Below are 24,992 nucleotides of genomic sequence, written 5' to 3'. Positions count from 1 at the left end.
TGAGCCCATGTTAACAGCTAGCTCCTCCCCACTGTTCATGCCTTTGGGAAATTTAGTGGACAGATCGATAATATATCTGGACTCCAGACGCCTCAACTCATCACCTACCCAGTTTCTGACTTTTGGCTGTAACTTGCATTCTGGGGGACCCAGCTGAACTCCGACGATTCGCCCAGGTCCAGCAGACTCAGGTGCAACTTTGGAGCATTTGGTCTTGGTCCTTTAGGCTGCACAGGGCAAGGAATGAATATCAGGAGACTTCAGCTACCACCTCACCAGGCATGATACCTCAGCAGTTGTGGCCCAGTACTGAGAAAAGGAGGTCAGCCAACTGACCCTTGGAGTCTTTGGTTTCTGGCTAGGGTCTGGAGACTGCTTCTCTACAAGCAGGAAACAGCAAGCATAGTCCTTTCCTTTCCTAGCCTCAAGGTGCTGTAGGTGCACTCCAACTTCCGCGCACCCTCTCTTTGCAGAGTCCTCGGTCCTCTTCACCAATCCAATGAGATTAGAGTTCAGGGTGCCAGGAGAGCCCTTCTTATCCTCAGGGGAGGTCGCGGTCACTAGGCAATTGGCTACTAGGTCTTCTTAGTAGTTCCTGCGAACTGTGGCATCTAGTTATCCCGAAAAGTTAGAGTCTGCCCACTTCCAAACTGGCACCACCCCACTCTGCGTACTGAGCTCCCTGGACCAACCCAGAGATGCGGCTACCGGGGAGCTACACACACCTGAAAAAAAGTGACTGACGGCACCTGTTCTCCCTCTGTCCCAAGTGCCAGACGATCTACCTAAACAATAGAGCATCCACTCTCAAAAGTGTTGGCCATTTGCCCTTCAAAAGTCAGCTTCCTCTTTTACGCTAACACCCATGGGGCTTCTTGCGAGAGAGAGTGAACAGCTCTCCCCCACAAAGGCTTCCATTGTGCCCTTTCCTGGGAGTCATTTACAAAACTCCACAGTGGGGTAGAAAGCAGTCTTTGGGATAGGCCCTGTGTGAAACCATAGTCAAGCATAAGAAACTTTGGGCAACAAAGTGTTAAGTATTCAAAAATTGCATGTAGCAACAAGTTATATTTCAACTTGTGCATCAAGTCAGGCTTAATGTAACAAATTGTTTGATACCAACTCTGGTTGCCGCCATCAAGTGTTAATACAGCTGAGGGTTAAGCATGTAACCCTCTACTTGCCAATGGAGCTTCCAGTCCCTTTCCTAGTAAAAACAGTAATTTGGTGTTTTTACTGCCAGAAAATGTAAAACACATGTTCTGTCTTTTACATATGCTGCACCCTGCCTTAGGGATTGGTGGGCCTGGTGCAGGGTTGACCTACAAACACTGGAAAATAAGGTTTGTGCTTTGCCGTTGGTTTAACTGATAAAGTTGAGTGAGCTGTGAAAACGAATAGTTTACCTGTCAAGTTAGTTTTGCAGCTTGAAGATCTTTCTGGATTCACTATGCTGTGCATATTCTGCAATCTGGTGGTTGGGTCCGGAATCTTAGTCTTTTTTTCTTTTTTTTTTGTTCGTAGCCCAGGTGGGCATCGACGTCCCACCATTTGGTGTACCTTCCGTGATGTCGGCATGCTTCCTGCAGAAGCTCCCACCCTTAGGCGCCATCTTCGGATTCTTTTTCCTCGAAGCCCATGTTGCCGCCAGGCATATTGGTGTGTTGGCCAGAAAGGCAATTGTTGCTCCTTTCTTCCTGTTCGAGTGGGCCTGTGCCCCTCCTGTTACAATTCTGCCACAAGCAAGCGGGGAAGGAGGTATTGTTTGTGCGATCCATCGAGCGATGGTGTTCTTAGTCACTGGTCTACCCAGGAAACTGTTCGCGAAGGACACGAAGAACTGTTTTGTCTTCCCGTGTTCCTTCGTACTTTCAATGTAGTGCATTACTGCCCTTCTTGCATCTAGAGTGTGGAGCGCCCTCTCAGCGCTTGTCGTGGGCTTGTGGAAAAAGCTAGGAATTTGAATACTCTGATTCATGTGGAACCTGGACACCACCTTTGGCATTAAGTGCGGGTCTGTTCTCATCACAACCCTGTCACTGTATCTGGATGTAGGGTTCTTGCAGTGTCAGTGCCTGCAGCTCGCTCACCCAGCGTAGCGAGGTGATCGCTACCAGAAAGGCCGCTTTCATTGTCAGCATTTGCAGTGATGCCTTGTGGATGGGTTCGAAAGGTGCTTTCATGAGCTCTGTCAGCACCACATTCAGGTTCCATGCCGGCAGCGGCATCCTTTTTGGTGGCGCTATTCTCTTAGCCCCTTCCAGGAATCTTTTTACTACCTGTGATGTGAAGAAGCTTCTCCCAGTCTCTCCCCTTGTGTATGCCACAATTGCTGCCAGGTGTACCCTCAGCGAGGATGAGCTTAGTTTGGCTTTCAGTAGGTACGTGAGGTATCTTAGCACCGTTGATTCCTTGGTCAGCTTCCTCTGCAGCTTTTTCTTGCTGCACCATTGAGTGAATCTTTTCCATTTTGCCTCATAGCATTTACGTGTGCTGGGCCTCCTTGCCTCTCTAGGCACTCACATTGTATCGCATAGTTGGCCACTATTGACTCACCACCCCCACTACCGTAGTCAATAATGGCGTTCTTGATCAACACAAACACCATGTAACCACTGTCGAATAGCACGCTAAGAACCCGCTGCATGAGTATGGAGAGAAAAAGAGAGAGTTGACATTGCCATGTTTGTTAACCGGTTTTAAAGTATTGCCATTTTTTAGTTGTTTATATATTCTTGTGTGAATAGATATCAGCAGCAACGTTCTGCTCGGTATGCATGTCCCCCCCCTTCCCTGAACCCTGTATGTATGCCGAAACCTTGTGCTTACTCTTTACAGGTACCGTAAGACCTCCATTCCGAAGAAACAGGTTAATACCTTTTTCCGTTCACATTTGAGCACCTTTTTTTGTTAAACCTCACGTTTCCCAACCACTGGTCCTGATGAATGCCCGTAAGCCCTATACCAAGGCAGACCAAGGCAGAAACATGTCGACCTTTTTGTAGATTCCCTTTTCTCCCCCCCCGAATTTTTAACAATTGTAACCACTCTGAATGCATCCGGTACTCGTAACTTAGTCCATGTTGAAGCACTCACAGAGTCCATTAGACCTACAACCAAGTCAGAATAAAGTTGTAACACTTAGGTTGAGATCTTTTTAACACCCCCCTTTTTTTATCACTGGCTCACTACTGTGTCAACCTTGGGTAATAACCTCCTGGTGGAGGCTGCATAAAACGAAATCAGACCCAATGATTATGCACTGACGTGATTTAAAAGCGGAGAACCAACATATACCGCTTCAGATACCAACATACCCATCACGTACATGAGGGCCTTTTTTCAACTGGGACATCCTCATTTCCTGTACACCCAATGGTTGAGCAGGACAAGTGATCCATTCCCCTTTGATGATCTCATGCTATTTTGGAAAGTGAATGGATCCAGAATCCGCCTCACTCACCCTTGATTAGCAGCTTATCCATAGGGCATTCCCCTGGGATTGTTCCTCTGGTTGTCTGGATGCAAACTACTGGCATTTTGCATTCTGGCGTGTTGCAAACAGGTCTATTGTTAGGGTGCCCCATCTCCTGAATAGTCTCTCTGTTTCCTGATTGTTGCGTTCCCACTCGTGGGATGCTGAAGTCTGCCTGCTGAGCCAATCCGCCCCCACATTGTCCTTCCCTGGTAGGTGTATGGCCAGCAGGTCTATTTTGAGTATTATTGCCCATCTCCATATTTCTTGCGCTAGGCTGGACAGAGGGAATGACTGAGTCCCTCCCTGCTTGTTGATGTAGAAAATCGTTGTCGTGTTGTCCGTTTGTATCAACACCTTCTGTTTGTACAGCTGTTTCTGGAAAGCCTTCAGGGCGAGTAACACGGTCTTCAGTTCCAGGTAATTGATGTGTCGGACCGCATCCGCTGGTGCCCACAGACCCCTCACTCTGAGCCTGTTCATGTGTGCGCCCCATCTCTTCTGGGATGCTTCTGTGGTGATGGTCACTGTTGGGTTTGGTGGGGTTAGAGGCTTCCCTATTGTAATGTTCTTCTTGGTCCACCACCTCATCTCTTCCTGCACTTCGTGCGTTACAACCACTAGATCCTCCCAACTTCCTGTAGCTTGTGACCATTGTTGTTGCAGCCATTCTTGGAGAGGCCTCATGTGTAGGCGTACATTGGGGACCAGGTGTATGCATGACGCCATCCTCCCCATGATCTTGCTCGCTTTTCTCACTGTCAGAGCTTGCCCCTTCTGGTAGTGGCGTGTCTCCCTTAGTAGGCTGAGTGTCCTCCTTTCGCTGGGTAACACCCTGCATCGAATTGTGTTGATCTGAGCCCCCAGGAAGATCTTCACCTGCTCCGGCTTCATTGAGGATTTCCCCAGTGTATGGAGAATCCCAGGTCCAACAGCGTTTTTGTGACTCGTTGTGCATGTTCCTCGCATGTTTTGCAAGAATTCACCTTTATCAGCCAATCGTTGAGGTAGGGGTACATGTGGATCCCCTCTCTTCGCAGATGTGCGGCCACTGCTGCGAGGCATTTTGTGAACACCCTTGGAGCGGACTTTAGACCGAATGCCAGGGTTGTGAATTGGTAGTGATCCTGGTTTACTGTGAATCTTCGCATGTGCTTGTGCTGCCTGTTCACTGGTATGTGCAGGTATGCATCTTTGAGGTCCACGGTGGACATGAAATCCCCGTCTCTTATTTGTGGGAGAACCTCCTGTAGGGACGTCATCTTGAATTTTTGAGTCTTTATATGTTGGTTTAGGAAGCGTAGGTCCAGGATGGGTCTTAGGCTTTCATCCACTTTTGGTACCAGGAAGTAGTTTGAGTACACTCCCCTGTTCCTTTCTCTGAATGGGACCGGTTCGATTGCTTCCTTCCGGAGGAGTTCCTGAGCTTCTTCTCAGAGCAGCGTTAGCTCCCTTACAGAGTGCTCTTTTTTCTTTGTCTTCTGCTTGGCGGTCTCTTTTCCAACTCTATGCAGTATCCGTACTGTATGATGTTTAGTATCCACTTGTCTGTGGTTATTTTTCTCCATTCCTGGAGGAAAAATCTTAGTCTGTCGCCCACTGGTGTTATATGTTCTTTTGTGTCTTGTCCGTGCAACCCTCTCCCCTTTGTTTTTCTGTGCTCTTCCCTCGGAGGGCTTGAGTGGGGGAGCACATCCTTCTGTGCGAAGTCACTTAGAGGGGGGTTGCTCACCGCCTCTCCTTCTCTGGCCTCGCCCGTTTCCTCTCCCGCGAAAGGACTGGCCCCTGTTCTGGTAGTGCCAGGTCTGCTTCTGCTGGCCCTGCGGGCCCAGATTGTCACCCTGGTGACCTTGGTGGAATGCCTGGTGCGATGTTCCTGGCTGGTTACCACCTCTTCCGTTTGGCCTCCTTGCCGGAGTGCTTCTTCTCATCCCTCTAAATTGCAGGGCCCCCATGGACCTTGCTGTCTCGTTATCTTTCTTCAGTTGGGTGAGCTTCTCATCAACCGGGGCGCCGAACAGCGATTCTCCGTTGAATGGAGTGTTCAGGATGTTGTTCTGAAACTATCTTGAAGCCTGAGATCTTGAGCCAGGCTTGCCTTCTCTTTGTGATCCCTATAGCCATCAGTCTGCTGGAGGTTTCTGCTCCGTCCAAGGCGGTCTTCAGGCACAAGTTTGCGATGTTTTTTCCCTCTTCCACGAGGTCTGTGGCTCTCTGCTGGAATTGCTCTGGGAGGTGCTTGAGCAATTGCACCAATATTAACATTGGGACGAGGTGGGGCCTGTTCAGGAGGGCGTTGCAGATTGCCATCCGCCAGTGCATCGCAGCGTTTCTTTCGATTTTTCTGCCTGTCAGGTCCATCCTCCTGCTCTCCTTGTCAGGTGGTGGCCCAGATGTTGTCAGGACGTTGGCCCTTCCCCTTGCCGTCGCAGCGATAATTGAGTCTGCTGTGACAAACCCTTTGATGTAGGGAGGGTTGTGGAAGGAGAACTTTTACTTCTTCTCCGTCCTTGGCGTGACGGATCTGCAAGTCGCTGGGTCCTTGAACTCTTCCTTCCCTTGGTCCATGACACTCTTTAGCATGGGCAGGAACTAGCTTCTTGTCTGCGTGGGGAGCAAGGTTTCCAGCAAGAAATCTGCTCTAGGCTTCTCCTCCTCCAATTTAACCCCATAAGCTGCTGCTGCCTTCTTGATGACCTCATTGTAAGCCCCAATGTCATCTGGCAGCGAAGGCCTCACGGGGTAGGTCTCCACAGCCTGCTTCGGGTTTTCGGCATCGATGTCCTGCCAGTCCAGGTCTTGAGCCGTTGAGGATCCAGAGTCTTAGCTCGAACGCCGATCCCCATATTCCCCCTCTGTGTAATAGAGGTCTTCCTCTTCTCCCTGCTCCGAGGGCTCTGGAGTTTTCGGCGGCTCTTCAGCATCGAACTCGTGCTCCTCTACCACGGCGACGGCAGTCGCGGGCTTCGAGGGGATCCTGTAGCTTCTCATCTTTTCTTCGAAGTCTTTCTTCCTCTGGAGGATGTTCTCCATCTCGGCCTCGAACCTTCTTTTCTTCCTCTCCATCTGCATGGCATGCTTGGCGTCTAGCGTTTCGGCCGCCCTCTTAGACTGTGTTGTCTACATTGAAGTGGTTTTCGGCTCCTTCTCCCTCGAAGTCGAGGTTCCTCTTTCGGGGACCTGCTTCGACTACCTTGGCTTTTCGCCGGTCTTCGCCGTCTGGGAGTCCTTTTCGAAGGATCCGCTGGGCTGTTTTTCGGAGGATGCAGCTTCGGATGTCGAGGTTTTCGGTGCCGGTGCTCCCTTCGAGGCTCTAGACTGATTTTCAAGAGTCTGCTCAGGCCTTCGAGGCCCTGTAGAGGGTTTCAGGGTTGTAGACTCTCCTACCTTGTCTGATGTTTTCTTATCGGTCTCTGCGACCGTGGAGTCATCTGCACCTTCGGCGAGGTTGTCCTCGTAGTCTGTGGAGAGGCCCAGTTCGTACAGCGACAGTGCCTGGCCCTTGCCTTGCATCGTGTGGTGAGCTATCCTCTGCTTCTCTCGAATTCTGAGTGTCTTCGGTGTGAAGACGGAGCAGGCGTTGCAGTCCTTGCTCCCGTGGTCGACTGGCAGATAGAGGTTGCAGACCGGGTGCTGGTCCTTCTGCGCATACTTGTGGTGGCAGTTACGGCAGAATTTAAAGGGTGTGTTGTCCATTACTGCGCTCAGGGGGCCCCCTGTGCACGCATTCCCCGTCGGATGTCGAAGATCTCGAGTTACTTCTCCTTCGTCGTCCCGGCTTTGATGGTCTTCTCCTAGTCTTCTCAAGTCCTTTTCTGTAGAAAATTGGCTTTATCTTCTTTTCTCCTCCAAAACTTCTGGAGCTTCACGCGACGATCCAGACCCAACGGCGGAAAAAAGAATCTTAAGATGGTGCTCAAGGTTGGGAGCTTCCGCCGGAAGCATGCCGACGTCACGGAAGGTGCACCAAATGGTGGGACGTCGACGCCCATCTGGGCTACGAAAAAAAAAAAAAAAACAGACTACGATTCTGGACCCAACCACCAGATTGCGGAATATGCAGAGCATAGTGAATCCAGAAAGATTCACGCTGCAAAACTACTCTTCCAAGCTGCAAAGGCAGACGGGGAGACATGTTTTTCCTATGTCAGACCCAGGGTGGCACAAGCAGTGCTGCTATCCCTAGGGCGACTCTAAATTACAGGCCCTGGGTATCACATACTAGGGATTTACAAGTAAGTTAGCTTATGTCAACTGAGTATAAGCCAACCAAACATACACATTCTAAGTTCAGGGCACAGGCACAGGGGTCTGGTTAGAAGGCCTTCGTGCACTCGCAACTTGTAAAAACCGCCTACATCAGCACAAAACTATATGAATGACCATACAAACAAGCATTGGCTTAGCCAATAGATCTCGCTTGGGAACCTTATAAGTATTTAGTTATGCAGTACAAAATCCTTGGTGCAACAACATGAACTGTTGCATGGTTAAACACTTATAAGGTCCCAAAGGTGAGACCTATTGGCTATTCCAATGCTTGTTTAACATTCAAGTTGCCTACATTTCTACTTTATTGTAAACTTTGCACTGTGATATTTTTAATGTCTGTACTTTTATGCATTCAGAAAAATACGAATGAAGTGATGTTAACTGATTGAACTCTGCGACTCACACAATGAAAGTCACCAGTGCACAAGTATGAAAGTCTCCTGGTCTAACTCTGTGACTCATGCGGAGCCGGTTTGCTTTAAGAGTTGTGTGCTCTGCGACAGGCATAACATTTTTGCAAAAAATAATCTTAACAATTTATATAGACCATTGATACACCACCCATCACAAACTAAATGACAAATTAACTTACTCATGAGTTACTATCCAGATCAGTGGTGATCGTGCTCTCAGGTGTGAGGCGCTTTATGTGCACTCGGCGCTGTGCGGTGGTCTGAGTGTATGAATGAATTCACTTGCCGCTGCTCAGCGGGCTGCACTATCTGCCCCCAACCAACACTTCCCCTGTGGGAAACCGACCGCAGCGCGGCAGCGCTATTAAACGTTAGTTAATTAGATAAAGCCATCCCAGGGTGACTTCCCACAGTCCCTCCAACCCTGTAATTAGAAACAGCTCGCGACGCCCCGCGCTGCAAAAGTTTGTTTTATTCCCTGCATCTGACTGGGGCAGTAGGGGCTATAAAAAGAAAAAGTCGCGTTTTATGATCCAGATAAAAGGGATTTTATTTGCATGTTTTCCGCGTTCAACTACATCCCCGTAGACATCTTATAACAAGCGGTCTTCCCTGTTAGTGCTATAAGGAGTCAGAGTCACAGCACAAAGAAAATAGTTTTCAAAGTTCACGTCGGGTGAGCACTTTCTGGTCACAACACACTAATAAAAGGTGATTAGAAAGTGCCGTATTGCTGATAAAAATAAAATATACTTCAAAAAAAAACAAATGAATTCTAGAAAAACATTAGTAATACTACAAAGAAGAAAATGTACACTTCAAACAAGACTGGCAGAAACCAACGAAACAAGTTTGACGAGGAGAGGAGGAGGAAGCAGGGGGAGGGGAGAGAGGAGGGGGGTGCGCCCGTTTCCCTTGCGGTAGTGAGCAGGAGCACCATCTGTTTGAAAGTTAATTACAAACAGATGGTGTCAAAGCTCGCTCCCGCAAGGGAATCGCCAAACGTGCACGCATTGCCATTGAAAGCAATGTAAAGAGTGCACGTTTTTGGCAGAAAAAGCAAATCGATTCCGAAAGGTCTCCTATGCAGCGCATGCGCGCTGCGTAGGCGAGACCTAAAAAGGACATATCCTTATAACTGTGACTGGTGAATCTCAGTTGTTTTGCTTGTTTAAATGCTAAGCTTTAACTGATATTTTCACCTAACTAGAACGTCCCTTTAACCATTGTTTTTAGGTCTTGCCTAGGCAGCGCTTGCACGGTCTCTTTGAGACATGCTGTATTCAGGTATGGACTTGAAGCTATGCCTATTTCCCGCCTATCTTTACAGTTGGTTCCGGTTACTGCCCAGTCTAAATAGTTGCTTTTGATTTGTGAATAGGCTTAGTAGTCACTCCTTAGTGCTGCATTTTCTGCTTTTGTAACCTCCTGCGAGGACTGGCCCTTTTACGCATGTACTTATGTTGTTCTCAAAGCGGACTGTGGGGGAGCCCACAGTTGAGGGAATGCACAGCTCAAAGACAAAAATGTCTAAATCAAGGTTATCAATAACAGTTTGAAATTCATAGAAAATGCTCTAAGGCAATCGATTATTTGTTTCATCACATGTTTTTTACTGTTATAGCATTATGCAAATCACATTTCAAAAACATTATTAACATATATATGTGTGTAAACTGTTCGTGTCAGTTGTCAAAGTAATAACAAATCAACAATGAGTTTAAGCCATCACAAAGTGGCTAAGAAATACATAACATCCTTTTTTCATACTTTTTGTGTTCAATAGCTTGTAGCTTCGTGAGACAGTCTGTGGTGTCACGTATGTACGTGTCCCAAGTTTGAACTAGTGGCTGGAGGTGATAGTCCACGAAATATCCAATAGCTTCATGTATAGAATTGCACCCTGCCACTATGGGTCTGAAAGGTGGTCTCAAGGGATCCTTATGCATCTTCGGAAGCATGTATATATGTGGGACTTTTGGTGTTGAGTTTACAAGAAATTTACCAGTAGGTGTATCTATTGTACCTGCCTCTACAGCTTTTGTGACTACTGTAGTCAATAAGGTCAACAGTTCATCCGTGGGGTCTTTATCCAGTATCAAGTAGGTATCAGTGTCAGCTAGATGTGTTTCCACACTTTGGTTGTAGAATGTGGTATCTAGTACTACGAGGGCGCCGCCCTTGTCAGCTGGTTGAAAAATAATGGATTTGTCTCTTTTAAGAGATCCTAAGGTTTTTTGTTCTTTTCCAGTCAGATTGGAATGAGAGGGTTTAGTATATTGGATTTTAGCAAGGTCTTTCTTAACCAGATGTTCGAAGGTGTCAAGTGATTTATGGGTGATAGGAGCCATAAATTTACTCTTAGGACGAAATTTCCTAGATTCTGGGCTTTGTTCTTCAGCATTGGGCAAAGTTGAAAAAAACCACCTCAAGCGTAATTTACGCATAAATTTGAACATTGCTGTCTCGGTTTCCAATTCATTGGATGAATATGTTGGCACGAAAGAAATGCCTTTGTTCAATGTGTTCAGTTCCACTGGGTTCAAAGTTCTGGAAGAGATGTTCATGACTATCTCGGACGGGCAGCACATCGACAGTGCTCGCAACATTTGTTTCCGGTAAGCCATTACAGCTTAGTTACTCTTCATTTACTGTTCCCGCCCGTTCACTGCTGCTACAGGACAGTCTCCTATGCAGTACATTATTATATTACTTTATTTTATTCACAGATAAAAGCGCGCAGCACTGTAACTCACAGTATCAGGCCACCTGTCCCGACCAGCACCCTGTGCAAGGTACTGGCCAAGTGCTACCATTCCTTTTTTACGGTGATTGGTTCTTTGCGTTCTTTTCACTTTGTTTACTCCAAAGCACATTTCTTTTAGCATCTACATTGGCCTATCCCCAACACTCTTTATTTCAGTGCACAACTTGGGGTGCAAATCCTATTAGCCGAGCAGTATTTTTACTGCATGTTGTTGTGTTTTAATTTTCAGTGGCGACATTGAATGTGAGGACTCCACTCTCTAACGCTTTCCCCTGACGAAGGGTTCCACGTAACCCGAAATGCATTGGGACTGATGAAAAAAGGATGTTATGTATTTCTTAGCCACTTTGTGATGGCTTAAACTCATTGTTGATTTGATATTACTTTGACAACTGACACGAACAGTTTACACACATATATATGTTAATAATGTTTTTGAAATGTGATTTGCATAATGCTATAACAGTAAAAAACATGTGATGAAACAAATAATCGATTGCCTTAGAGCATTTTCTATGAATTTCAAACTGTTATTGATAACCTTGATTTAGACATTTTTGTCTTTGAGCTGTGCATTCCCTCAACTGTGGGCTCCCCCACAGTCCGCTTTGATGTCCTAACACGGGGAATTAGGGTCATTTCCCCACTGGGAATTGCACGCACATCCCTTACAAACCCACTAAATATCTCATCATAAATTAGAAACCAATTAACTGTTTACACACAGGTGTGCACCCGCACCCCCCTATCAGTGAACTTATGTTGTTCTCAGCATGCATCATTTACAGTTTGTGAGGACTATTTTCTTTAATGAGTTTCTCCTACCTGCGGTTGCTTGCACACTTTCTGCTTCCCCAGCAAACATACAGCATTGTTTTCTGCTCATTGTCAGAGGCGTTTAGAGGGTGCTCGGTGCACCTCCTTTCCACACCCCACTCTGCTTATTTTAAACAGCATGGCACGAACCGCTCTTTTTCTTATGTGCAACTCGTAGAAACTGCATACAACACTTTTTTTAACAGCAAGCCACGCTTTTTTTTTTTAAAGCAGCACAGCACATATGCACGCTTTATTTATTTATATTTTCAACCGTGCATATTTTAATTTCGGAACACCGCACTTTATCAGCCGTGCATAATGGTTTAATTTTAGCAGCACTGCATGCCGCGCTGCCACTTAAACAATAGTGGCCGACCCAAAAATGACTGGTGTCCTTAAAAAACAATAGATCAAACAATACTTCGCCATTATATTTATTGGGTACGTCGGAACAGTTGACCATTCCAAGATGACTTTTTTTTTTTTAACAGGTTCACAATGTGAGGCTCGGCGCAGGCTTGTTGAAGGTTTCTAGACAGGTGATCAGACGGAGTCAGAGGTACCAGTGGGGTGGCAGATATTTTGGCAATAGTTTGACCCACTCAACTATTGTGTATTTGTTTTACAGGATGACCTGAGGTCCGATCTGGGTATATTGATAAGTCCTTGTGTTTGTTGTAGAATAAAGATAAAACCACTATACCCAGGCGGTGTCCTCTGCAATATGTAACTTTGCACCTCATCTCCTTATTTAACTCTGAGCTACTTACCTCTGTGCAGTGCAGCGCATGCGCCTGGGGCACAGCCTGCTTCCCATACATGTAAAAATCAAACAAAACCTTACGTGTTTTGCTCTATATCCTGCATAATACATTTCCAGTTCTCTGTGACTGAGAGCAGGGGTGACTGCAAGAAGTAGTTATCTGCGGGGCTCAAGATTGTACCAGCAGGCAGTGGCCCCTGTGGACTTCGGTGACCCAAAGACACGTGCATTGTCAAATGAATATCAGGCCTGAGCTTCTCCCAAAATGTCGCTTGCAAAGTTTCTTTGTCCTTATTTAATCAACTTCAGTGCTCTAATTTTAGAAATTGTTCCTCCTGCTTGGAGTTTCTGCTTGAATGCCCCTAGTGTCTTGTGTAACTACTGCTATCCCAGTCAGCAGCTTCTGGAAACTTTATTAAGAGATTTTAAAGCTTTATTTTCTGTCCTCTTTCTTTGTTCACTCTTTTCCTCTTACACGCTTGAAGCTAATTTCATGTCATGATTTAATGTCATTTATTACAGTAATCACAATGTGTTTCAAACACAATTTAGCAGTCGTGTCTGGTGACTCTGGGGCACTGCAAAGGCTTACCATATACACTTGAATCAGATTTAACCGGACTTCATACTCTCCTCTGAAAACTGCAATCCATAAGTTGATTATGAGCTGGCAAAAAGGTGATCATCATTTTGGTTCAAGGAAACATGCTGTAAGTTAAAGATAGTTAAAGGGTAGCTGGACAGTAAACCATCCAATGGGTTGTGATCCTAAAGTATGGGTAAGCCACTACCACAAACGATGAAGGATCAGCTCCGACTCTCGGTCCTCAGGGGTGAGTGCGCTAGCCTTCTCCAATGCTCTGCACTTGTGCTCCTGTGGCTCCTGCACGGCAGCTATGCCTTAGTTTGAACCAAGGGAAGTGCTTTCAATGGGAAGGTACTGTCCGGTACGGAGTACCTGCACTTCTCAGGACTACTGCAATACATTTAAACAGTAGAGTATCTCCACTTCTCGGGAGTAAACAGGTACCCTAAACAGAGAGTATGTGAACGTGTATATTTCCATTTAAAGCAATGGACAAGGGTCATCATAGACTTTCTTTACGTTGCATACACAAAGGACGGAAGGCAATTCTGCCTGAAGCATTGGGCTTCTCTCCTCAGTTGATCTCCTTTTGTAAACATTCCACTGAAAGGTGCTCCCTTTATGGTTTTGAGTTGGGGTGGGGGGGCTGGAGGGTTGGGAGCAGTGCTTTCTACAGGGTTCCTCCATCTCTTAGGCTCAGTATACCACTGTGCCAGACTTGCCAATCTAACAGTACTTTTCAGGGAGAAGGTGGCTCGGCACTGGTGAAGTTAGGGCCATAGCTTTCGGAACAAGTCTGCTCCAAAAGCCAGGAAGAAGTATTTGGGGCCTTGGCATCAAACATGTTGCAGGTCTATATTCGCAATGTCTAGGTCAGGATCGCTGGAATCTGTGGAGCTGGGATGTAGTCACGGCCGATGCTTCATGTCCTTCACAAGAGGTGACCATGTCTTCGGTGCAGGCAAAGGCAGCAGCAGTGCTGAAGCGCTGTTGACAACAGACATGGGGCTGCGATGTGAGACGGGGCGATGAGTCATGCTCTTCACAAGTGGTGCCCGCAGCCACGGAGCAGGCAGTGGCATCAGGGATCAAGTCAGAGTCTGCGACGCAGTCGTCTGGACACCAGGGTTTGCAATGTCGACGAGGTGGTGCGTCTTGCTCTTCACAAGCGGTTCCTTCAGTGAAGGTAGCAGTGTTGATGACGGCAGCGAAGTGGTTTCTCTTGGTTTCAAGAAAACAACTGCATTCCAAGGGCCCAGGGCCGTTTTGGCACCTCTTCGCAACGCAGGACTCTAGGTAGAGGAGCCCTAGAGCTGGAAACAAGTTGTAGATAAAGTATTTTCTGGCCCGGAGACTTCCAATAGGAGGCAAGCACACAAAAGCCCTTAGAGAAACTTAGGATTGCAGGATGTAGAAAGTAAAGTCCAGTACTTTCACTGCTCAAGATAGCAGCAAGCAGAAGGCCAACACGGCAAAGCAAAACAGCAAAGTGGCAGTCACTCCTGACAGCTTATCCAGCTCTGCTTCAAAGCAGGGTCTCCTCAGTCCAGAAGTGTTCTGAAGTTACAGCGTCATTACTTATACCAGTTTCTGCCTTTCAAGTAGGTAAACTTCAAAGGAAAGTCTGTAGTGCGCAAGACTCTCCCTTTTTCTTGACCTGGCTCCAGACACACTACAGAGGGAGGCCAGGCACAGCTCCATTCAGGTGTCAGTGACAACTCCTCCCACAGCTCTAGCTCAAGAAGGCCCATCAGCCTAGTCATGGCCCATCAGGATATGCACGCCTCAGCTCCCTTTGTAGGGCTGTCTAGAGTGATTGCGCAACAGACCATTATCAACCAAATCCAGACGTTTATTCTACATGCAAGCACAGAACGTTTAAGCAAGAAAAGGAAAGTGGCATTTCCAACCATACAATTTAAAAACCATCTTCACTAAAAGACACATTTTTAAAGTGTGACGAGAGACCCCAAACTCCAAATCTCCATCTGTTCCCAATTGGAATTTACACTTTTAACCTTACTAGTAAATTAAATGTGCTAATAATGGATATTCAAACACAGATACTGTTTACACAGGGAGCACTGCACAGCAGTAGTAAAGTGTCCAAATCCCTTAAACCAGCAAAAACCAAGTCCAGAATACAGTTAAAAAAAAAAAAAAAAAAAAAAAGGAGGTTAGAAGCAAAAAGACAGGAAAAGCATGCCAAAGATGCCAGGTCTAACAATATCCATTCACACATCAATACAATCACGCATGCGCCCACTCACTCATCTATATAGCCACTCACAAAAATAATTGCTGTAAAAAACAGACACTCACGTACCCACTAACTTATACAGCTACTCACACACCCATACAGCCACTCAGACACAGAATCTTCCATATTGATACTGACTGCCAAAATCCCACTCAGATGACAGATTAGAAACGAATAGTTTACCTGTCGGTGTAGTTTTGCAGCTTGAAGATCTTTCTGGATTCACTATGCTGTGCATTATTCCGCGATCTGGTGGTTGGGTCGGGATTCGTAGTCTTTTTTCTCTTTTTTTTTTGTAGCCCAGGTGGGCGTCGACGTCCCACCATTTGGTGCACCTTCGTGACGTCAGCACGCTTCCTGCGGAAGCTCCCACCCTTGGGCGCCATCTTCGGATTCTTTTTTCTTTTCTTTTTTGTGGTGAATCCATGGCTAGGTGTATTAAACTTTCCTTCAACGTAAACTTCTTCACGTATATTTGTCTTGTTAAACGTTCCTATCTTACTCTATGTCCTTCCACCTTCTCCAGCCTCATCTTTCTGGCGGAGGTGGGTGGGTTCGCTAGTGAATCCAGAAAGATCTTCAAGCTGCAAAACTACACCGACAGGTAAGAAACTATTCGTTTTGCAGCGTGAATCTTTCTGGATTCACTATGCTGTGCATATATTTCGTAGCGGTTTTATCACTCATGTGGCGGATGGGTGGAAGATGAGCGTTGGTTGTTAAAGATATGTTGAAGCACTCTTTGGCCCACTTGTGCTTCCTTGTTCATCTGCACATCTACGCAATAGTGTTTAGTGAAAGTGTGCACTGAAGCCCATGTTGCCGCCAGGCATATGTCTTGGATGGGCGAGTTTGCCAGGAAGGCGATCGTTGCCCCTTTCTTTCTGGTTGAGTGGGCTCGTGGCCCCTCCGTGAGCTCTTCACCAGCTTGCATGTGGCAGAGCTGTATTGTTTTGGCAATCCATCTTGCTATGGTGTTCTTAGTCACTGGTCTACCCAGGAGACTCCTTGCGAAGGACACAAAGAATTGTTTTGTCTTCCTGTGTTCTTTCGTCCTTTCTATATAGTGCATTACTGCCCGCCTTGCGTCCAGAGTGTGGAGCGCCCTCTCCGCGTTTAACGTGGGCTTCTGGAAGAAGCTAGGTATCTGGATACTTTGGTTCATGTGGAATTTAGATACTACCTTGGGCATGAAATGCGGGTCTGTCCTCATCACGACCCTGTCACTGTGTATTTGTATGTACGGTTCTTGCAGCGTCAAAGCTTGTAGCTCGCTCACTCTGCGTAGCGATGTTATTGCTACTAGAAAGGCTGTCTTCATTGTCAGCATTTGTAGTGACGCTTTATGGATGGGTTCAAAAGGTGGCTTCATGAGTTCCGTCAGTACCACGTTCAAGTTCCATGCCGGCGGCTGCATCCTCTTGGGTGGCGCTATTCTCTTCGCAAGAACCTTATAACTACTCTGGAAGTGAAGAAACTTCTTCCTGTTTCTCCTCTTGTGTATGCCACAATCGCTGCCAGGTGAACCCTCAGCGAGGGCGAGCTTATTTTAGCTTTGATCAGGTGCGTGAGGCATCTAAGTACTGTAGACTCTCTAGTCCGTTTTCTCTCCAGGTTTTTCCTATGGCACCACTGCATGAACCTCTTCCATTTCTCCCCATAGCACTTCCGCGTGCTGGGTCTCCTTGCTTCTCTCAGCACCCGAAGTGTGCTCTCTGGTAGTTTTAGATGTGCGAACTCCAAGTCCTCAGGAGCCACGCTGACAGGCTGAGGCTTTCTGGTTCTGGGTGTAGAACTTGTCCCCCTTCCATGGAGAGAAGGTCTCCTCTTTTTGGGAACTTGTGTGCTCTGCCCTGCGACATCACCATAATCTGAGAGTACCAAGTCTGCCTCGCCCATTGGGGAGCCACCAGGATAAGAGTCATGTAGCTCGACCTGCACTTGTTCAGGACTCTGGGGATCAGTGGCGTCGGTGGAAAAGCGTAGGCAAATTTCTTTGACCAGCTTATCCATAGGGCATTTCCATAGGGCATTCCCATGGGACATCGGTTCCTGTTCCCTCGATGCAAAGTGTTGGCATTTTGCATTCTGGCGTGTTGCAAACAGGTCTATTGCTGGTGTGCCCCACCTCCTGAACAGGTTCTCTGTCTCTTGGTTGTTCAGTTCCCATTCATGGGACACCGATGCTTGCCTGCTGAACCAATCTGCTTCCACATTGTCCTTCCCTGGCAGGTGTATGGCAAGCAGGTCTATCCTGAGTGGGATCGCCCATCTCCATATTTCTTGAGCCAAGCTCGACAGAGGGAATGACTGAGTCCCCTCTTGCTTGTTGATGTAAAACATTGTTGTGGTGTTGTCTGTCTGTATCATCACCCTTTTGTTGTAAAGGTGCTTTTGGAAGGCCTTGAGGGCCAGCAACACCGTTTTCAGTTCCAGGTAGTTGATGTGCTTGACTGCATCTCCTGGGTTCCACAGACCCCTCACTCTGAGCCTGTTCATGTGCGCACCCCATCCTTTCTGGGATGCGTCTGTGGTGATGGTCACAGTTGGGTCCGGTGGCGTTAGAGGTTTCCCCATCGTTATATTCTCCTTCGTCCACCATTTCATCTCCTCCTGCACATTGTGCGTAACAACCACTAGATCTTCCCAACTTCCTTCTGCTTGTGACCATTGCTGTTGCAGCCACTCCTGTAGTGGTCTCATCTTTAGCCGAACATTGGGGACCAGGTGGATGCATGACGCCATCATCCCCAAGATCTTGCTCACCGTCCTCACTGTCAGAACTTGCCCCTTCTGGTAGTGACGTTTCTCCCTCAGAAGGCTGAGTGTTCTCTTCTCGCTGGGTGTCACTCTGCATTCGACCGTGTTGATCAGGGCTCCCAGGAAGATTTTCACTTGTTCTGGGTCCATGGAGCACTTTCTCCAGTGGATGGAGAAGCCCAGGTTCGTGAGCGTTCTTGTGACCTGTTCTGCGTGAGCTTTGCACCTCGTGTAAGAGCTTGCTTTCACGAGCCAGTCGTCCAGGTAGGGGTACACATGTATACCCTTCCTTCGTAGGTGTGCGGCCACCGCCGCGAGGCATTTGGTAAAGACCCTTGGCGCTGACTTGAGTCCGAAAGCCAGGGTTGTGAACTGGTAGTGGTCTCCGTTCACCTTGAATCTTAACATGTGTTTGTGTTTCCCGTTCATGGGGATGTGCAGGTATGAGTCTTTTAGGTCTATGGTGGACAAGTAGTCCCCGGGCCTCATTTGTGGGATGACCTCTTGCAGGGAAGTCATCTTTAACTTTTGAGTTTTTACGTAGGTGTTCAGGAACCGTAGGTCCAGGATGGGTCTTAGGCTTTCGTCCGCCTTTGGTACTAGGAAGTAGTTTGAGTACACCCCCTTGTTCCGTTCTCTGTGCGGGACTTGTTCTATGGCCTCTTTGAGGAGCAGTTCTTGAGCTTCCTCTTGGAGCAACTGCAGTTCTTTGCCCTTGTGACCCCTTCTCTTTGGCTTTCTGCTTGGTGGATATCTTTCCAACTCTATGCAGTATCCGTGCTGTATAATGTTTAGTATCCACTTGTCTGTGGTTATTTTTCTCCACTCGTGTAGAAAAAATCTCAACCTTCCCCCTACTGGTGTTGTGTGTTCTCTTGAGCCGTGTCCGTGTGAGCCTCCCCTTAGCTGTTGGTGCTCTCCCCCCTGAGGCTTTGGGTGGGTGAGCGCCTCCTTCCTCATGGAGTCACTTTTGGGGGGGTTGATCACCACCTCTCCGTCTCTGGCCCCGTCCGTTTCCTCTCCCTCGAAAGGACTGGCCCCTATTCTGGGAGTTCCAATTCTGCCTCTGTTGACCCTGGTGCCATTGGTTGTCACTCTGTTGACCATGGTGGTGAGACTGTTGCGAATGTGATTGCTTGTTTCCCCCTCTACCATTTGGTCTCCTTGTGGGGGTGCCTCTCCGCATCCCCCTGAATTGTAGGGCTCCCATCGATTTGGCTGTCTCATTGTCCTTCTTCAGCTGAGCCAGTTTGTCATCTACTGATGCCCTGAACAGCGTCTCCCCGTTGAAGGGGGTGTTCAGGATGTTGTTTTGCACTTCTGCCTTGAAGCCTGATATTCTGAGCCAGGCTTGCCTTCTCTCAGTGATGCCTATGGCCATCAGCCTGCTAGATGTTTCTGCCCCACCTAGGGCTGTCTTCAGGCATGCGTTTGCTATGTCCTTTCCCCCCTCCACGAGGTGGGCTGCCCTCTGCCTGTACTCCTCAGGCATGTGTTTCAGCAACTGGCTCATCTCATCCCAGTGCTGATATTGGTGTCTATTCAGGAGTGCATTGGAGTTTGCCATCCTCAAATGCATAGCGGCATTTCTTTCAATTTTCCTTCCAGTGAGGTCCATCCTCCTGCTTTCCTTATCAGGTGGTGGCCCAGATGTGGTTGGCACGTTGGCCCTTCTTCTGGCCGTTGCCGCGATTATAAAGTCAGCTGTCACGGTGCCCTGGATATAAGGGGGGTCCTCGGAGGAGAACTTGTATTTCTTCTCCGTCCTCGGGGTCACTGACCTGCATGTGGCAGGTTCCTTGAAGGCTTCAGTCCCTTGGGCCGTGACGCTCTTCAGCATGGGCAGGAAGCTGCTTTTCGTCTGCGAGGGGAGCACAGTTTCTAGCAGGAAGTCAGCCTTTGTCTGTTCCTCCTCCAACTCCACATTGTATACTTCTGCAGCCTTCTTAACGACCTCATAGTAAGCCCCGATGTCGTCTGGCGGCGAAGGCCTCGAAGGGTATGTCTCCACAGGTTCCTCTGGGTTATCGGCCTCGAGATCCTGCCATTCTTCCTCTAGCGACGCCGAGGATTCTGAGTAGTAGCTCTCGCGGAGGTAATCTCCTTCTGAGCGGTAGAAGTCCTCCTCTTCTCCCTCATCTGTGGGGTTTGGAGTTTTCGGCGGCTCCTCGGCCTCGAAGTCCTCCTGCACCTCTACCTCGTCGGCGGTCGCAGCGGTCTTCGAGGGAGTCGAGTAGGTCTTCGAGGGAATCGAGTAGTTCTTCATTGTTTCCTCGAAGACTCTCTTCCTCTGGAGCATACTCTCCATTTCGGCCTTGAGCCTTCTTCTCTTTTTCTCCATCTCTGCAGCTTGCTCGGCGTCGAGCTTTTCGGCTGGTCTCTTCAACGGTACCTTCGACGTCGAGGCCATTCTGAGCGTCTTCTCGCTCGAGGGTCCCTTCTCGAGGGCCTGCCTTGACGACCTTTGCTTTTCACTGGTCTTTGCCATCTGGGAGTCCTTTTCGAAGGATCCGCTGGGCCTTTCGGAGGATGCGGCTTCGGACGTCGAAACTTTCGTCGCCGGCGCTCCTTTCGAGGACTTAGCCTCTGCTTTTCGGGGTTCTCCCTCAGGCTTTCTCGGCCCTGTCTGGGTTTTCGGGGTCGTAGACTCTCCTACCTTTTTTGAAGGTCTCACATCGGTCTCTACGACCGTGAAGTCATCTGGTCCCTCGGCGATGTTCTCCTCTTCGTCGGAGGCACCCAGCTGGTAGAGGGTCGGCGTGGTCCCTTTCCCTTGCATCGTGTGGTGGGCCACCCTCTGTCTCTCTCGAACTCTCAAAGTCTTCGGCGTGAAGATTGAACAGTCGTTGCAATCCTCGCTGGAGTGGTCGATCGGCAGGCAGAGGTTGCAGACCGGATGCTGGTCCTTCTGCGCGTACTAGTGGTGGCAATTACGGCAGAACTTGAATGGGGTGTTGTCCATGTGCTCGCTCAGGGGGCCCCCTGCGCGCGCTTTTTCCTTGGCCGTCGAGTATCACGAGGTTTTCTCCTCTTTCTTCGTTCTGGCTCTAGGAGGTCTTCTTCTCCGACTTCCCTCGGTCCTTTTTTCTCAAAAACTTGGTATATTTCCTTCTTTTCTCCTGAAAACTTCTCCGGAGCTTTATGCGACGATCCAGACCCAACGGCGGAAAAAAGAATCTGAAGATGGCGCCCAAGTATGGGAGCTTCCGCAGGAAGCGTGCCGACGTCACGAAGGTGCACCAAATGGTGGGACGTCGACACCCACCTGGGCTACAAAAAAGGGCATTACGGGATCCCGTAATGCCCTAAAGGGATCGAAACGTCGTCGACACTTGACACTGGATGATTTGATTTGATTACTACTTAAATCACAACAGTGTTTCTGTGCAAATATATGTCTGCCAAATTTTGGAATGTATGCAGACTGCTTGCTTTTGCCTCATTCATGTTCATTTGTGTCACAATTGTCTCCGATACAGTAGTAGGACACTGGTTGTGTCCCACTTTTTGATATTGTATCTGATTGGTATAATTCTACTATTGTGTTATTAAACTCTGTCCGGCTGGACAGTTTATATAGACTTCATTTGTTGTTCTATATTCATTCCAAGTTATCAACTAATTGTTGGGGACCAATGTTCCTTTAAACAATATATGCACCCAAGGTCCCCTGCCTACCGCTCCTTTGGGTTTCCCTTGTATTGTAAAATAATTACTTCCTCCATGCAGCGTACCTCTCTCCGGCGCGCCTTTTCTGGGCCCAGTTGCGACCGTCCACAGCCTGCGCCTGCTGCGAGTCTGCCCCTGCAGATTTCTATCACATGGTATGGCAGTGCCCGGCCCTGGCGCCGTTTTGGTTGGGGGTAGAACCCAAACTTACTCGGGCCCTCGGTTGGGAGGTTCCCCAGACCCGAAGCGCTTGCTGCTGGGAGTGTTTGATGGCCTCTATGGCTCCAGGGCTGACAAGAGATTCCGGAGGACAACAGTGGCGGTGGCAAAGCGGGACATAGCCGCGCTCTGGGCCCAGGCTAAGGCCCCAACTGTGCAGAGATGGAGGAGGTGGGGGTGGACTGGTGTGAAGCGCAAGACGAGACTCTGTGAGGCCCGGGGGTGTCCTGAATTATTTGAGAAGGTGTGGGGTAAATGGTTTAATCTATTGCCTGTGTGACGACCCGCCTGCACTTGTGCGCTCCTGAAACTAAGGAATGGTTGTACTTCATTCAAATGGCCTGTCTGTGCTTGTTGTCAAATGTACTTTCTCAAATTTCCTCACTTGTAACGCTTGATCTGCTACCAATGAATGTACTTGTTTTTTTCTTTACAAAATCAGTAAAATCAATAAAGTTGATTATCAAAAAAAAAACAATACATGTGAACAAATGTTGACCAGAGTTAAAATGTATTGTTATTTTTTAAACAATTTAATTGCTGGCTCAAGTACGCTAAATATTGTCCCCCATTAAATGTGTAAGCCAAGCCCTTTTTCTCCGGCTGAAAGATATAAATATTTTTTTCTATTAATCTGTATGGGAATAAAAAACACTGCCGATTTCATCAACATTTAAAGCAGTGTCAAATACTGTATTGAGAAAAAGATCATAATTTTGTTTGAAAGAAATAATTAGTATAACAATGCAACATTTTTGGGGATATGATGCATGTAACCAATAAAAATGGCTAAACAAAAAGTCTGAGAATCCACGAAATATCCAATAAAACTGGAAAACCGAATGTGGTCATTTTTCACAGCTTTCTACTTTTGTCATTTTTATCAATTTAACCAATCTGTGTAGGACCTCTAATGCTCTTAGTTTTATTAAGTGCATTTGTGTTTGGTTATTACTCACACATACTACATGTATTTCCCCGAAGAAAACCTAGCAGCTTAACCCAAACCACCAAGGTTGAACCAGGGAATACTCATAAATTCAATCAGTTTCGAGGGTCAAATTGTTTGGGCCTTGCATGAGTTCAATCAATGCTCAAATTAAGACAGTGCATCCCCCTCCTATAAAGCTTATCAATCTGATTTTCTACAAAATAATACCCCAAAACACCCTTTACACCACCACATAAATTTCAGTCTGGCCAACTGCAAGCAGCTAAAGAACAGATACTCATAATAGAGGTAGATTAATTTCCCCTGCTCATTACCACTAATAAAAAAAAACATATGTGCAACTGGGTTCCCTATAAAAACTAAGCATAAATACATTTACTCTTTTTGTTGCTTTAAAACCAAGAGGTACTTACTATACATATATAAATTGCAAGCAGTTCTAAATATGCAAAATCAAGTAAGTGGTTGGCGGAGGGGTCTGGGTATAACTAGAGGTCGTCAGCAGATTGTAATAAAAATCATTCTATAATAAAATCCGCGATTACACTTCAACAAACTTCTAAACACATGTCTGTTCTAGTTTACTTTAGTGGGTTCGCCTGCTGTCTGAGCGCCGAGAAATTCCTTGGGGTACGATTTGTTGAGCTACAACGTAACTGGATGCATATAGATAGTACAGAGGATCTTTTTAAAACAAATGTGCCAACCCACTGATGCCAAATTACAATATACGTTTATGAATAAAAGTGATACGTACCCTGCTTGACCATCGCTAAGTTTCTTGATGACTTGACCAAGAATGAACAAGCTTCTGTTTATATTACATCCTTCTTTAAGGCGGAGGCCTATAAGTCAACATGAAATACCATTTAATTACAAGTAAGCTCACAAAGATACCTATTCAAAAACTACGGTAATCAATGAAGTAAATTACCTTCTGCTCCAGTTTGGCTAGCTCTTTCACTTCCGGCCAAATCCACCAAATTCTAGAAGTGCACAAGATTTGAAATACATTTCAAAACAGGAAGTAATATTGGGGAAATAGATTACTGTTCATCTGAAATACAAATGTAAATCGGTATAAAAGTTACAGGCACTTCTAAACTCCCAATTAATTGGATTCCTCCTCTATCACATGGGAAGGGCTGAGAACAAAGCAATGACAAACAAGGCAAACCGGAAACCTAAACACAAACACAATGCCTCATGCCTATACACTGTTCATATCGCATTCCATTCATCTTTATCTGTAATCTTATGTCAAAAGCAGGCAACATTGTATTCAAGTATTTATTCAAAATGCGCGGACTTTAGTCAAACATGCCTGAGCTTGGCTTACCCAAATAATGCAGCAACAAAAAGGAGCTATCTAATGCGCACTGGTTAAAGAATGTGTGTAGAGAAGTGCTTGTTTTCCAAATCAATTAAACAATGAAGTGCTTTTAGAGAGCTATCAATGATATTATTAGTGTTGTTGTTCAGGACCCATGGGATTTAGGGTATATGACAAGTATTGACTGTTGGCGTTGGAATCACATGAACCAGATGCTATAGCAAGCTCAACTAATAATGAATTATCTCCTTTTCAGGCTTCATTTTTTAAGAGTAATGTCGAAGCATGGGGCAGAATGTTAGGCACAGTTATAACATTGAACACATGGACTTAATGTTGTTATTCCTCAGGAAGTGCAGGTGTATATAATCTTTCAGTGAATAATGTGCCTAGATAGCTGACTGCTGGAGTATTTTCAGGCGTCAATCCCCATGCGATATTCAATGACAGTCTTCGCATGACAAGCAACCTGTACTGAGCAGTACAGGTTGCTGTTCAGAGACACCCAGAAAATTCAGTCTCAGGATTGGGCTGACTTTGTTGATTGTGCCACCAAGGCTTTTGAAGGCTGGTTACTGGGAAGTAAAGTTACTGATTATACAATACAATCCCGTGTAATCTAATTATGAGAGAGCAAATCTTAAATAATTGCCAGAATCAGTTGTTGCATCAGCACCTTATTGACTCAGATCTGACCTCTCCCC

General features: G+C 46.8%; 1 protein-coding gene across 1 annotated transcript in view; it reads right to left on the bottom strand.

Moving 5' to 3' along the window:
• The window catches only part of CENPE (centromere protein E), a 1,817,274-nt gene that overhangs the window by 1,574,923 nt on the left and 217,359 nt on the right, over positions 1-24,992 (bottom strand). Inside the window, exons 9-10 of the mRNA XM_086962044.1 lie at positions 23,890-23,941; positions 23,713-23,800 (exon numbers count right to left, since the gene is read on the bottom strand). Coding sequence (XP_086818170.1) covers positions 23,713-23,800; positions 23,890-23,941 — 140 coding nt within the window. The remainder of the gene's footprint in view (positions 1-23,712; positions 23,801-23,889; positions 23,942-24,992) is intronic.

This window comes from Lissotriton vulgaris, chromosome 3_1 (assembly GCF_964263255.1).
Source record: "Lissotriton vulgaris chromosome 3_1, aLisVul1.2, whole genome shotgun sequence".
In the NCBI taxonomy this organism is placed as follows: domain Eukaryota; kingdom Metazoa; phylum Chordata; class Amphibia; order Caudata; family Salamandridae; genus Lissotriton; species Lissotriton vulgaris.
This window is presented reverse-complemented; position numbering and strand designations above follow the sequence as displayed.